Source organism: Loxodonta africana, chromosome 19, assembly GCF_030014295.1.
Source record: "Loxodonta africana isolate mLoxAfr1 chromosome 19, mLoxAfr1.hap2, whole genome shotgun sequence".
Lineage (NCBI taxonomy): Eukaryota > Metazoa > Chordata > Mammalia > Proboscidea > Elephantidae > Loxodonta > Loxodonta africana.
This window is the reverse complement of record NC_087360.1, coordinates 43,834,425-43,850,130: the sequence shown is the minus strand read 5'-3', so window position 1 is coordinate 43,850,130 and position 15,706 is coordinate 43,834,425. Positions and strand designations below refer to the sequence as shown.

Sequence of the window (15,706 nt, the reverse complement as noted above, 5' to 3'; positions counted from 1 at the left end):
CTAATTGAGAACTCAAGGTCAAGAAGGGGAGAGTGTTGACCTGTTGTGGGGTTGGCAATCAATGTCACAAAACAATAATCAGACTAATTGTTTAATGAGAAACTAATTTGCTTTGTAAACCTTCATCTACAATAATGAAAAACAAAAAATAAAAAAGAATGCTATTCATATAATACAGAAGACTGAGATACATGCATGTCCAGAAAATCTTAATGTGAAATCATACGTACACTATATCCCAAAACAAGAAAATAGAAACATAGATAAGATCTATAAAACAAAAAAAAATGTGCACAGATAAGAATACTTCTCCCTTCACATGGTAGGAGGTTCACACACATGCTATAAGTGTATGCACAAGAGGGAGCCCAGCATAGATTAGCTAAGCTGTCTGGATTTGAATACAGATCCTGTCACTTACTGATGGGTAACCTTGTTACTTATCCTCTCTGTGCCTGTTTTCTCTTCTGTAAAATGGGAACTTTAAAGGATTGCTGTTGTTAGATGTTGTCAAGTCGGTTCTGACTAATAGCGACCGCATGTACAACAGAAAGAAACACAGCCCAGTCTTGTGCCATCCTCACAATTGTTGCTATGTTTGAGCCCATTGTTGCAGCCAATGTGTCAATCCATCTTGTTGAGGGTCTTCCTCTCTTTCCCTGACCCTCTTCTTTACCAAGCATGATATCCTTCTCCAGGGAACTGATAACACGTCCAAAGTACACGAGACAAAGTCTCGCTCGCTTCTAAGAGCATTCTGGCTGACCTACTCCCAAGACATATTTGCGTGCCTCTGGCCATCCATGGTATATTCAGTATTGTTCACCAACACCACAACTCAAATGCATCAATTCTTCTTCGGTCTTCCTTATTCATTGTCCAGCTTTCGCATGCATATGAGCCAACTGAAAATACCACGGCTTAGGTCAGGTGCACCTTTAGTTCTCAAAGTGACATCCTTGCTTTTTAACACTTTAAAGAGGTCTTTTGCAGCAGATTTGCCAGATGCAATGTGTTGTTTGATTTCTTGACTGCTGCTTCCATGAGCGTTGAAGGACTAGATGCATTAAATGAATAAAACACTTATAGTAGTACCTGGCACACAGTGAGTGCCACATAAATTAAGCAAAATAAATAACATATTTGCAAAGAAGTGCATAGAGGAGACTCATATGCTCACAACTCTGAAGCATTTACAGCAGAAAAAACCCATATTCTTCTAGCTACATAAACATATTCTTGTACGATGAAGATTCACAAAATCTAAGACATTCTAAAGTTTAGATAAGGAGATGGCTAACACATCACTGATCTTGTTGGAAAGAGGTCAGGGCAAGATAGCTGGAAGAACTTGGACTTCAGCAGGACTGTATGGACCATACACTATCTGAGAAGTCAAAGGATGTTTTAATCCAGACTCTCAATGCTAAAACCTGAAGGCTGGGACTATTATGGTGTCTGGGAGGTGAAGGCAGCAGTTGCTGGGGTTATAGGGACCCCAGTATATTTAGAATGACTGGTGTCCTAAGTTACCAATTTCAATAAGAAAGCATGGAAGTGAAATGAAGCTGTCTATAATTCTGTTTACTTTGCCTATTACAAACTGGTTTCTGATTCTAGCACTCTGCTGAAACTCATCTGTCTGGGGTTGTTAATGATTTCCTAATTTCCATAGCCAATGGCCTCATCTCCAGCCTACCTGATATTACCTGACTACCTTGTATTTCCTTGGCTACTAGGCTATCATACTCAGCTCTCCTCTCACCTTCCTAATTACTTCTTTCCCGGCCTCTTGTTTACAATTCTTACCAATTCTTCTTAATTCTCTCTCAGAAATTTATTTTAAGCTAGACTGCTTCTCTTCATCCTTGTTACTACTGCTTTAACTCAGGCCTTTGTGATCTCCCTGGGCTTGTGAAACAGATGCACTCCCAGTCTTGCTGTCCCCATGTCTCTGTACTCCTGTCCATCCCCCATGCTGCTTCCAGAATTATTTTCTCCAAAACAAATATGATCCTGTCATTCTCCTTCTTATAAATCTACTGAAGAACTTCTCGTTCTCTATAATATGAAACCTAAACTTCACACATTAGATTCTTCTTTATCTTACTCCAACTTACCCCTTAATTTTATCTTTTACCTATCCACCTGCCCTAATCCAAACTGAACTTCTCACTGTTCCCTGAATGTACTATGTTCTATGATACTCTGCCTGGACCACTCTACCCATCTTTTTTTCAATCTAGAAAAGTCCTTTTTTTTTTTCCTCCAAGACCCACCTTAATTATTATTTCCTAAGGAATGTCTTCCTCAGCTTCCTTCAGCAGAGAGAATTCTTTTTCCAAATGCCTGCAGCACTGTGGTCAGACATCTCTTATAATACATGCCATGTGGGATTGTAATTCACCCGTTTGTCTGACTTTCCATTAAACTTTGAGCACCTCAAAGATAAAGCCACCATTCTACTAAAAAAAAAGCTAGTATCTAATAATTCCTATACCCATCACATAGTTGCCTCCCAAAAAATGCTGGTTGAATCAAATGTAACCCTTTCATAAAATAGGGAAAAGAAAATCTTCAGTTATACCATAAAATAAGAAAACAAATGAGACTACTGTGGAAAGTATAAGGCCCTACAGACAACAGAAAAAGAGAGGAATATTCCTCACCGCTGTACATCCTTATTCTTCCACAAGGAGGCAGACTGAGCCTTTGGCACTCTTTCAATAAAATTCACCAGCTCTTCCATAAGGAGCCTGAGTTTAAACAAAAAAGTGATGAACATCCATAAAAATATTAGAAAAACAAAATGCTGTAACACAGTAGTCAGGAGAAATGGACTTGCCACTCCCCAATACCTTCTTCCTCTCTGCTGCATATAAATGTTGGCACCATTTTACACACAAAGTTAACCAAAACTCTAGCCTTCTCATTGAATTTCCATGCTAAAAATTGTAAACTGAAATGATTTAAATTCACCTTTAAAACAAGCCTGGTGTGTATCTAGTCTTTAAACACTGAAATATAGAAGCCTATGGTTTAACACTCAGAGATCTCTGCCTTTGTTACTAAAAATACAGAAGGAGAAAAAGTTAAATGACTGTGAAGTGCCTGATTCTGGTGGCAGCGGCAGCAGGGGTATGGGTAGTGGCTGCTTTTTAAATGAAAATATTAAATGGTCACTTTAAACTGATAAATTTTCTTGACGTATTTTAGCAATTAGCAAAATTTATGTGAAGAATACTCTTAGCACTAATCCTAAGAACTTAAGTAAAGAATGTGCAAAAGAATGGGCTCTGAAGATCACAAGATGAATTAACCATGGAGTCAGATTGGGGAGATTCCAAGAAACGCCTCACTCTATTTGATCAATGGTACACATAATATGGGGAATACACTGGACAGAGAACTGTTATAAATCCTTCATGGCTAAAGGATGGCCAAGGGCTAGAAACAGAATTTCAGCATTTCGAATTTATAATCTAGTATACCAAAAACCCACTGCTGTTGAGTTGATTCCGATTCATAGCGACCCTATAGGACAGAGTAGAACTGCCCGATGGAGTTTCCAAGGAGCGCCTGGCGGATTTGAACTGCTGACCTCTTGGTTAGTAGCTGTAGCACTTAACCACTATGCCACCAGGGTTTCCCATAATCTAGTATAGATAATTCATATTGAATAAATCCTCTCGGAGTAAATGTGTGCATCTGGCAAGCCATTAGTTTATTTCCATTTGAATATTGAACAACTTAATTTTTTTTTCCATTTGTTTATTTAGTCCTAATACTATCTCCTCCTCCAACCAGAATTCCAAGAGTTGGGACCCAAGCTCATTACCACTCTGTAGTTTTTGTAAGAATAGTCCATTATGTCCATCTGCATGCTTTAAAATTTTTGGACTACGGTCCAATGTTTGTAGCTTATCCTCTCATTAAAACCGATCTATTACCTTGAGTGTTTTATTACTTTCTTATAATGGCCCTTCCTCAGATCCCTGTTTTTCTGTACATACTGCAGGCAGTATGGCTTGACATAGAAATAAGTAAATATTTTGTTTCATTTCTAGTAATTCTATCTTGCTAGACATCTGCAAGACACCAGAACCCAAACTCAGGAGTCTATGCATTCCTAGTTCCCATATTTTAGGTCCTGATAGTTTCAACTTATGCCATACCTATCAATTTATTTCAAAACAATTCTTTTCCCTGGGGTAGTCTTCTTCATATCAAGGGGGTAATTTTGCAAGCAAAGTAATATACTTTCTTCCTCTTTTCCTAAATATGCTATGTTCCTTTTTACTGAAGCTCTTTGCTGTGCATTGCTGTGGCCTCCCCTAATGGGGATGATATGCACAGGAGAGCTCTCTCTAGAAACTCTTTACATAAAAAGAACAGAAAAAAAGATTAACAAACCCTAGAGAATTCAGCTGAACGTTTCTTTATCTAGAGAGTTGCCTACGCATGCCTATTCTCTGGATCAGTTGCTCAGAAGGAAATAACAATTGATCCTGGCATAACATCTGATTAAAGTTACCAATGAAAGAAAGGAGCTTTCCAGCAACATTCTAATAGGCTAAGAATAAATATTCTCACCTGCCAATCTGAAGGGTGGGCTCTGTAGCATATACGGTGCCTGTGAAACCAGTGTGCTCGGTGATGTAGGGCAATGCCATCATACAATGATAGTTAGAGATGAGGATCACATCTACCGTAGACATATCTATTAACTCAGTCTGAAAAGAAAGGGGAGGGAATGATACATATCTGTTTCAGGCACATAGATTAACATGAGGTAACTGAAAAATGATGTTGCCAAATGCAGAAAAGTAGCTTTTGTACTACAGAATAATGATGCCTTTCCCGCAATACTTCTATTCTCTCATTTTAGGATATTTGCTAATACTGACATTAAGTAGGAAGACAGGATAGCAAACAGTGAGAATGTAGCCAGTCTACCAGCAGCATTCTGATTTTACTAAACACAGCTCTGAGTTAGACACATGAGGAAAAATGACAACAGGATGTCTTAGCAGCTGCTGCCTGGCAAGTGAAACCAGGTAGCCTGAAGTAGAGAGAACAATATAAGCTATAAGGCCATACTACAATGTAATGCACCATTGCTGCAGATTAATGAGAAACAGGCGAAGACGCACGCAGAAACCAGCTCTTCAAATGTCAAATGTGGGAGGCAACTTTTGACTACTACTTTTAAATATATATATATATGGACAGAGTCATGAAAGGAGTATATGCTCATATTCTAGCCTAATCTTAAACCCAAGTCCACCCTTTTACTCTATTATTTATTTATTTATTTTTAAAACTGTGATTTAGGTGCAAGTTTAAAGAGTAAATTAGTATCTCATTAAACAGTTAACACCCAGATTGTTTTGTGACATTGGTTCCATTCCCGCAATGTGTCAAGACTCTCACCTATTCCATCCCAGTTTCCCTATTTACATTCGTCCAGTTTTGCTGTCCCTTCCTGCCTTCTCATCTTTGCTTTTGGGCTGCTGTGCCCATTTGTCTCATAGTCATGATTTAACTATGAAGTACGTCTGTCACATGTGTTATTGTTGGCCCTATTGACCTGTCTAATCTTTGGCTGAAGGGTGAACCTAAAGAGTGACTTCAGTACTGAGTTAAAAGGTTGTCCGGGAATCATACACTTGGGATTTCTTTAGTCTCTGTCAGACCAGCAAGCCTGGTCTTTTTATTTTTATTTTTGTGAATTTGAATTTTGTTCTATATTTTTTTCCAGCTCTGCCCAGGACCCCCTATTGTGATCCCTGCCAGAGGAGTTGATGGTGGTAACCAGGCACCATCTAGTTGTTCTGGGCTCAGTCTAGCGTAGGCTTTGGTAGTCGTGGTTCATTAGTCCTTTGGATTAAGTTTTCCCTTATGTCTCTGCTCTTATTCATTCTCCTTTGCTCCAGCTGGGATGGGACCAGTAGGTGCATCTTACTTAGATGGCTGCCTGCAGGTTTTTAAGACTCCAGTTGCCACTCATCCACAAATGGATGCAATGTTGGAAGGGCTCACTTGTCTATGTTGGATGTAAAACATTTTCTTTACAGACCATGTTATGTCAGTTGAGCTAGATGCCCCTCAGACCACAGTCCCCAGCCCTCAGCCCAGTAGCTCTGTCTCTCAGGGCATTTGGATGTGTCTGCGAAGCTTCTATGACTTTTCCCTGGTGTCTTACTCCATTGTTCAAACCAAAACCAAACCCGGTGCCATTGAGTCGATTTCGACTCATAGCGACCCTATAGGACAGAGTAGAACTGCCCCATAGAGTTTCCAAGGAGCACCTGGTGGATTCGAACTGCCAACCCTTTGGTTAGCAGCTGTAGCACTTAACCACTATGCCACCAGGGTTTCTACTCCATTGTTAAGGTAATGTAAAAAGGGAAAAGACAGGTTAGCAGTTGAGGAACAATGGTACTCACATTTGGTAAATTTATTAAAAATTTTTATTGCTGAATTAATAGAATGGAATGTCTTCCCCATATGTTTAAGGCCTACAGTCTTTTATAGCCAAAGTACAACCTTGAGTATATCCCAACTGAATTTAGAGACCATCTCAAGAACAGATTAGATGCATTGAAAACCAATAACTGAAGACCAGATAAGCTGTGGAATGACATCAAGGACATAACACATGGAGAGAGCAAAAGGTCACTAAAAAGGCAGGAAAGAAAGGAAAGACCAAAATGGATATCAGAAGAGACTGAAACTTTCCCTTGAACACAGAGTAGATAAAGCGAATGGAGAAAATGACAACGTAAAAGAACTGAACAGAAGATTTCAAAGGGCAGATTGAGAAGACAAAGTATTATAATGAAATGTACAAAGATCTGGGGTTAGAAAACCAAACGGGAAGAACGTGCTCAGAGTTCCTCAAGCTGAAAGAACTGAAGAGAAAATTCAAGCCTCGAGTTGCAATACTGAAGGATTCTATGGGCATAATACTGAATGACACAGGGAGCATCAAAAGAAGATGGAAGGAATACACAGAGTCACTGTACCAAAAAGAATTGGTTGATGTGCAACTATTTTAGGAGGTAGCAGAAGAATGGATGGTACTGAAAGAAGTCCAAGCAGCAGTGAAAGCACTGGTGACAAACAAGGCTCCAGATGTGATGGGATACCAGTTGAGATGTTTCAACAAATGGATGCAATGTTGGAAGGGCTCACTTGTCTATGTCAAGAAATTTGGAAGACAGCTTCCTGGCCAACCAACTGGAAGGGATCCATATCTGTGCCCAATCTAAAGAAAGGTGATCCAACAGAATGCAGAAATCATCAAATATCATTAATATCACACACAAGTAAAATTCTGTTGACGATAATTCAAAAATGGTTGCAGCTGTACATCCACAGGGAACTGCCAGAAATTCAAGCCAGATTCGGAAGAGGACATGGAATGATGGATATCGTTACTGATGTCAGATGGATCATGGCTGCCAGCAGAGAATACCAGAAAGATGTTTACCTGTGTTTTACTGACTATGCAAATGTGTTTAACTGTGTGGATCATAACAAATTACGGATAACATTAGGAAGAATGGGAATTTCAGAACACTTAATTGTGCTCACACAGAACCTGTACATAGACCAAGAGTCAGTCATTCAAACAGAACAGACTCATTATAGGCAGATTCCACAACCTTATTTGCTTAAAGTAAAGAAGACTTGAAACACTGATGAAGATCAAAGGCTACAGCCTTCAGTATGAATTATACCTAAACATTAAGAAAACAAAAATCCTCACAACTAGACCAATAAACAATATCATGAAAAACAAAAAGATTGAAGTTGTCAGAAATTTCGTTTTACCTGGAACCACAATCAACACCCATGGAAACAGCAGTCGAGAAGCCAAAGAACATATTGCACCGGGCAAATGTGCTGCAAAAAACCTCTTCAAAGTGTTAAAAAGCAAAGATGTCACTTTGAGAACTAAGGTGCGCCTAACCCAACCTATGGTATTTTCAGTTGCCTCATATGCATGAGAAAGCTGGACAATGAATAAGGAAGAATTGATGTCTCTGAATTATGATGTTGACGAAGGATACTGAACATACCACGACTGCCGGAAGAACAAATATATCTGTCTTGGAAGAACTACAGCCAGGATTCCCTTTAGAAGCAAGAATGGTGGGACTTTGTCTTACATACTTTGGACATGTTATCAGGAGGGACTAATTCCTGGAGAGGGACATCATGCTTGGTAAAGCGATGGTCAGCAAAAAACAGGAAGCCCCTCAACGAGACGGACAGACACAATGGCTGCAAGAATGGGCTCAAACATCGCAATAACACCTAACAATAACAAGAATACGTTTTTAAAAATTTATTTATTTTAATTTTTATTGTGCTTTAAGTGAAAGTTTACAAATCAAGTCAGACTCATACAAAAATTTATAAACACCTTGCTATATACTCCTAATTGCTCTCCCCCTAATGAGACAGCACACTCCTTCCCTCCACTCTCTCTTTTTGTGTCCATTCGGCCAGCTTCTGACCCCCTCTACCCTCTTATTTCTCCTTCAGACGGGAGATGCCAACATAGTCTCATGTGTATACCTGATCCAAGAAGCTCATTCTTCACCAATATTATTGTCTATCCCATAGTCTAGTCCAATCCCTGTCTGAAGAGTTGGCTTTGGGAATGGTTCCTCTCCTGGGCTAACAGAAGGTCTGGGGACTATGACCTCCAGGGTCCTTCTAGTCTCAGGCAGACCACTATGTCTGTTCTTTTTATGAGAATTTGGGGTCTGCATCCCACTGCTCTCCTGCTCCCTCAGTGGTTCTCTGTTGTGTTCCCTGTCAGGGCAGTCATCGGTTGTGGCTGGGCACCATCTAGTTCTTCTGGTCTCAGGCTGATGTAGTCTCTGGTTTATGTGGCCTTTCTGTCTGAGGCTCATATTACCTTGTGTCCTTGGTATTCTTCATTCTCCTTTTCTCCAGGTGGGTTGAGACCAATTGCTGCATCTTAGATGGCTGCTTGCTAACGTTTAAGACCCCAGATGCCACTCTTCAAAGTGGGATGCAGAATGTTTTCTTAATAGATTTTATTATGCCAATTGACTTCGATGTCCCCTGAAACCATGGTCCCCAATTCCCCACCTCTGTTACGCTGGCCTTCAAAGCGTTCAGTTTATTCAGGAAACTTCTTTGCTTTTGGTTTAGTCCAGTTGTGCTGACCTCCCCTGTATTGTGTGTTGTCTTTCCCGTCACCTAAAATAGTTCTTATCTACTATCTAATTAGTGAAAACTCCTCTCCTTCCCTCCCTCCCCTCTCTCGTAACCATCAAAGAATATTTTCTTCTCTGTCTAAACTATTTCTCAAGTTCTTATAATAGTGGCCCTATAAACATTTGTCCTTTTGCAGCTGACTAATTTCACTCAGCATACTGCCTTCCAGATTCTTCCACGTTATGAAACATTTCACAGATTCATCATTGTTCTTTATTGATGCGTAGTATTCCATTGTGTGAATATACCCTAATTTATCCATTCATCCGTTGATGGGCACCTTTGGTTGCTTCTGTCTTTTTGCTATTGTAAACAGTGCTGCAAAGAACATGGGTGTGCATATATCTGTTTGTGTAAAGGCTCTTAATTTCCCTAGATATATTCCAAGGAGTAGGATTGCAGGATTGTATGGTAGTCCTATTTCTGTTTTTTTAAGGAAGCGTCAAATTGATTTCCAAAGTGTTTGTACCATTCTACATTCCTCCCAGCAGTGTATAAGTGTTCCAGTCTCTCCACCACCTCTCCAACATTTATTATTTTGTGTTTTTTGGATTAATGCCAGCCTTGTTGGAGTGAGATGGAATCTCATTGAAGTTTTGCTTTGCATTTCTCTAATGGCTAATGATCGTGAGCATTTTCTCATGTATCCGTTAGCTACTTGAATGTCTTCTGTAATGAAGTGTCTGTTCATATCCTTGTCCCATTTTTTATTTGTCTTTTTGTAGTTGAGTTTTTGCAGTATCATGTAGATTTAAGAGATCTGACGCTGATCAGAAATATTGTCGCTAAAAACTTCTTCCCAGTCTGTAGGTAATCTTTACTCTTTTGGTGAAGTCTTTGGATGAGCATAGGTGTTTGACTTTTTGGGGCTCCCAGTTATCTAATTTCTCTTCTGTATCGTTAGTAATGTTTTGTATACTGTTTATGCCATGTATTCTGGTGGTGTAGTGGTTAAGCGCTATGGCTGCTAACCAAAGGGTCAGCAGTTCGAATCCTCCAGGCGCTCCTTGGAAACTCTATGGGGCAGTTCTACTCTCTCCTATAGGGTTGCTATGAGTCGGAATTGACTCGACAGCACTGGGTTCTGGGTTTTAATGTTGTCCCTATTTTTTCTTCCATGATCTTTATCTTTTTAGATTTTATATTTAGGTCTTTGATCCATTTTGACTTCATTTTTGTCCATGGTGTGAGGTGCGGGTCTTGTTTCATTTTTTTGCAGATGGATATCCAGTTATGCCAGCACCATTTGTTCAAAAGACTGTCTTTAACTATTTTTCCCTATTTAACTGACTTTGGGCCTTTGTCAAATATTTGCTGCTTACATGTGGATGGATTTATGTCTGGATTCTCAATTCTGTTCCATTGGTCTATGAATCTGTTGTTGTACAGGTACTGTTTTGACTACTGTGGCAGTATAATAGGTTCTCAAATCAGGTGGAGTGAGGCCTGCCGCTTTGTTCTTCTTTTTCAGTAATGTTTTACTTATCCGGAGCCTCTTTCCCTTCCATATGAAGTTGGTGATTTGTTTCTCCATCTCATTAAAAAATGTCGTTGGAATCTGGATTGGAATTGCGTTGTATGTATATCTGCTTTTGGTAGAATAGACATTTTTACAATGTTAAGTCTTCTTATCCACGAGCAAGGTATGTTTTTCTACTTATGTAAATCGCTCTTGGCTTCTTGCAGTAGAGTCTTGTAGTTTTCTTCATATAGGTCTTTTACATCTCTGGAATACCTGTTTTTTAAGGTTCACTTGAAAAGCCACTTCTTCCACTAAGTCTTCCTGATTTGCAAGGATGAAAGAAACCACTTCTTCCTCAGAACTCCCAAACCACTTTATGGCAGTCTACACGCTGCGCAACTGCACTTCAGAGTATCACTTTGTCTCTCAATAAATGAATCTCTCTGAAGTCAAGAATCCTGTGTGACTTCTCTGTGCCCCCTGCCACCCCTTAATAGGCCTTGCAGCCAATTCGTTAAAGAAATGCGTCTTTATAAGCAGCACCCGCTGTGGGGAAAGTAAGATACTATGGTTCAGACACCAAACCAATCACTTTGGTCTCTCTCATGGAAGAGTTATCCCTGGGAAACTATACAGTTCACTAAGGGACAAGCATAAGGCGAAGTCAAGGAAATGTTTTAGTCAGGAGAATAGGTAGCTAAGCCAATATATCCCCCATGGAGAAGAAGTAACAAAGACCTCTGTGACATAACCAAATGATAAGAGGCAGTGTGCCATTTTGGTTGTATTTATTTTCTGGCTGAATGACTTTATATATAAAATAATTTAATAAAGCTGCCAAGGCATTATAGGCTTCTGAGGACAGCATGCAGATTAGAGGTCATAAGCTACTCACTGCTAGTACAATGACAATCTATGTGAATAAAATACTCAATGACAACAACAGTACCACCATTAACTCCGTGCTGAACACAGCTCTTCCAAGACAATATCTTTACTTAACACCATGATAAAGGCTCATGTAACATTTTCCTCCTCGTACTCTAGGACTGTTTTTAAACAAAGAAATCAAGACAGAGTAGCAGAGTGACAGAAACCCTGGTGGCACAGTGGTTAAGAGTTACCTCTGATAACTAAAAGATTGGCAGTTCGAATCCATCAGGTGTTCCTTGGAAGCCCTATGGGACAGTTCTACTCTCTCCTATAGGGTCGCTATGAGTCGATTCGACTTGATGGCAATGGATTTGATTTTGGTTTAACAGAGTGACAGATCTAGAAGAAAAAATGGGAGTAACAGTCTAAGCAACAACAGAACTGAAAAGCATCGTCTCCTTCCCTCACAATCGGAAACTAAGTGAAAATATTTGAAATTTTTCTTTAATATACAAAAACCAGCCCACAGAGTCTAGACTTAGGAGAAATTTGGTGAGGACAGATGGAAGAATATATATACCAAGAGGCAGATGTTCGAACAGAACAAGGGGATACTGCGTGGTTTAAAATCAGGAAAGGTGTGCGTTAGGGTTCTACTCTTTCACCATACTTATTCAATCTGTATGCCGAGCAAATAATCCGAGAAGCTGGACTATACGAGGAAGAAGAACGGGGCATCAGGATTGGAGGAAGACTCATTAATAACCTGCAATATGCAGATGACACAACCTTGCTTGCTGAAAGTGAAGAGGACTTGAAGATCAAAGACTGTAGCCTTCAGTATGGATTACACCTCAACATAAAGAAAACAAAAATCCTCACAACAGGACCAATAAGGAACATGATGAAAAACGGAGAAAAGATTGACGTTTTCAAGTATTTTATTTTACTTAGTCCCATAATTAACACCCATGGAAGCAGAAATCAAGAAATCAAAAGATGTATTGCATTAGGCAAATCTGCTACAAGAGGCCTCTTTAAAGTATCAGAAAGCAAAAGTGTCATTTTGAGGATCAGGGTGCGCCTGACCCAAGCCATGGTATTATCAATGGCCTCATGTGCATGTGAATGCTGGACAATGAATATGGAAGACTGAAGAAGAATTGATGAATTTGAATCGTAGTGGTGGCGAAGAATACTGAATATACCATAGACTGCCAGAAGTTCGAACAAATCTGTCTTGGAAGAAGTACAGCCAAGATGCTCCTAGAAGCTAGGATGGTGAGACTTCATCATACATACTTTGGACATGTTATCAGGAGGGACCAGTCCCTGGAGAAGAACATCATGCTTCATAAAGTAGAGGGTCAGGAAAAAAGAGGGAGGCCCTCAACGTGATGAACTGACACAGTGGCTGCAACAATGGACTCAAACATAGCAATGATTGTGATGATGGCACAGGACTGGGCAGTGTTTCGTTCTATTACACATAAGGTCACTAACAGTTGGAACCAACTCAATAGCACCCAATAAAAATAAAAATACTGAACTCATTGCCGTCGATTCCAACTCAGAGCAACCCTATAGGACAGAGTAGAACTGTTCCACAGGGTTTGCAAGGAGTGGCTGGTGGATTCGAACTGCCTACCTTTTGATTAACAGACAACCTCTTAAGCACTATGCCACCACGGCTCCAACAATCAATCAATCAATAAATATACATTTAATTATACTTAACAACATAAAAAAAACATTATGCTTAACAACATACATATATATAATTTCATTCTGTCTGTATAGATATCAAGAGTGCCTACGTGAACATTTTTTACTTTTCCCTTGAGAAATACATGTTTGTAGACTCATACTTAAGTAGGTAGATACTTCAGTGGAAGTTCAATAAATACTATTTTAGCTTAAAAATTGTTACATATAATCTCTTGGATTCTGTAGACCTTGAATTGGGTCAAAATAACCATAATTTATTGGTTGCTTACCATACTGTGCTAGATCCTGTGAGGGATACAGAAGTATTTAATGTAATTGTACTAAATTATAAATTCCAGTAGGACTGGCACTGGATCTCCTTGGTTCACCCACAAATCAGCAAAGTAACTGGATTGTTTTAGGTACTTATCTCCTGCTTCTACTACCCTCTCATTTTCTCCTGATCATACTACGTTTTGGCTCTACTTTAAAATAGTGACTATCACTAACTTGCATTGTAAAATCTTGTTTGAAAAACCTTGTATGGCTCCAGAATCCTAAGTATATTGATAATTCTTTAGATATCAGCAAAAGACGAATTATGAAATGGTTACTGTCCAGTTTAAAAGCTTCATATTCTTGAGCAAGTCAGAAAGTCATCAGAACACCAATTCATAAATTCTCTATGGTTGCCCATACACTAAAGATTGTAGTAGTCAGTACCACATGTGGTGAACTGAAAATAAATGTAGCACATGGGATTACAAATCTTCCCACAGATGGGAAACTATCCCACTAATTCCTAAATGACAAATGAGGATGACAGAAAGATTCAATAGCAGTGACGGAGAGCTCAGGATTCTTGTATTAGCCCTCTGCCCTTGTTCTTCTTTACTACTATATCTCAAACTGCCACCTTCAATTACCAAGCCCTTCTCTTTTTCTTCCTCTCTTTCTCTCTGGTATCCCAAAAGGGCATATATACATACTTCAAAGAGAAAAAAAGAAGTTTACAGGGTATCCAAGGGAAGAAATAAAAATAAGGCAAACTATATTTCAATGTTTCTTTGACATTGAATTGTGAGAGTATTTTCTACAGGCATTGTAATCCACTGGGCAGCAGCTTCTCACTGATTTCCTCAGGAACTCTGGACTAGCCACTGGCTTCCTTATACTTCATCTGTCTGTTGAGAGCCCCACCGTAGGCCGCTATGGGGATTAGGCTTATCATCTGAGACTGACCCGTTTCCTTTAAAAATAATGGAAACTAATTTCATTTTCCTTTAGAACTTGAAATTGGCCCCAAGCCCTTACAAGTCTTAAAACAAATCTCACTGTGATAATCGTATGTATGTGTCAGATAACCATGACTCAGTTCAGAATCCATTAATTTCATGCAATATTCAATATATTTCAAGTCAGCAAGAATTTTTACATTTTACTGGCATTTACTGGATAGTATCAAATTTCAATTATCCATTGTAAACAAGATTAGGAAAAAAGCATAGTTAATCTAACCATAAAACCAAAAAAAAATCCATCACTGTCAAGTTGATTCCGACTCATAGCGACCCTACAGGACAAAACAGAACTGCCCCATAGGGTTTCCAAGGAGCGGCTGATGGATTCAAACTGCTGATCTTTTGGTTAGCAACAGAACTCTTAACCACTGTGCACTACCAGGGCTCCAATCTAAGCATAAAAACCAAAAAACCAAACCCACTGCCGTCAAGTCGATTCTGACTCAGTGACCCTATAGGACAGAGTAGAACTGCCCCGTAGAGTTTCCAAGGAGCACCTGGCGGATATGAACTGCCGCCCTCTTGGTTAGCAGCTGTAGCACTTAACTACTATGCCACCAGGATTTCCAATCTAAGCATACAGATATTATAATAACAAAACTGAAAAGGTTTGAGCTATTTCCTTACTTTATTCAAAACTGTGCCCTAGTAGAAATGTTAGTGGGGATTTATGGAAAGAGTTAGGGATAGGAAGAAGAAAGTGACTTAAATCATTTATATACAATATAAAAACCTCCTAAATGATTATATTTAGTGTAACTATGTGCCTGGAAGAATAGATTCATTTCAAGTTGAAAACAGGATGTCCAGATTTCACTTGGAGAGATTACAGGATATGCTTTGTTTCTACAATAAGATTAATCTTACCTCTGGTAAGCAGAATTCAGGCACAGAATCCACAAATACATGACCTGAGCACTCCTTTAGCTCCTAAAAAAAATGAAAAGGAAAAATATCTATAAGGAAGAAATATCTGATCCAATAGGCACAACACCAAAGAAATTTAATCCCAAAACCAACTTTCCATGAAAAATCATAGACTGCTAGAGCTGCAGGGAAGCGGAAAGATTATTTAAGTCAACTGTTCCTTGTTTACGCTCAG

The 15,706-nt window shown here is 39.2% G+C and overlaps 1 protein-coding gene across 7 annotated transcripts in view; it reads right to left on the bottom strand.

Moving 5' to 3' along the window:
• Positions 1-15,706, bottom strand: part of INTS9 (integrator complex subunit 9) — a 166,014-nt gene that overhangs the window by 104,723 nt on the left and 45,585 nt on the right. For 5 of the 7 annotated variants that reach the window (XM_064271902.1, XM_064271905.1, XM_010592337.3 and 2 more), the window contains 3 exons: positions 15,472-15,534; positions 4,594-4,733; positions 2,670-2,756 (listed from right to left, as the gene is read on the bottom strand). In XM_064271902.1, the coding sequence (XP_064127972.1) occupies positions 2,670-2,756; positions 4,594-4,733; positions 15,472-15,534 (290 nt within the window). The remainder of the gene's footprint in view (positions 1-2,669; positions 2,757-4,593; positions 4,734-15,471; positions 15,535-15,706) is intronic. The other 2 variants (XM_064271907.1, XM_064271906.1) reach the window with 1 other exon arrangement.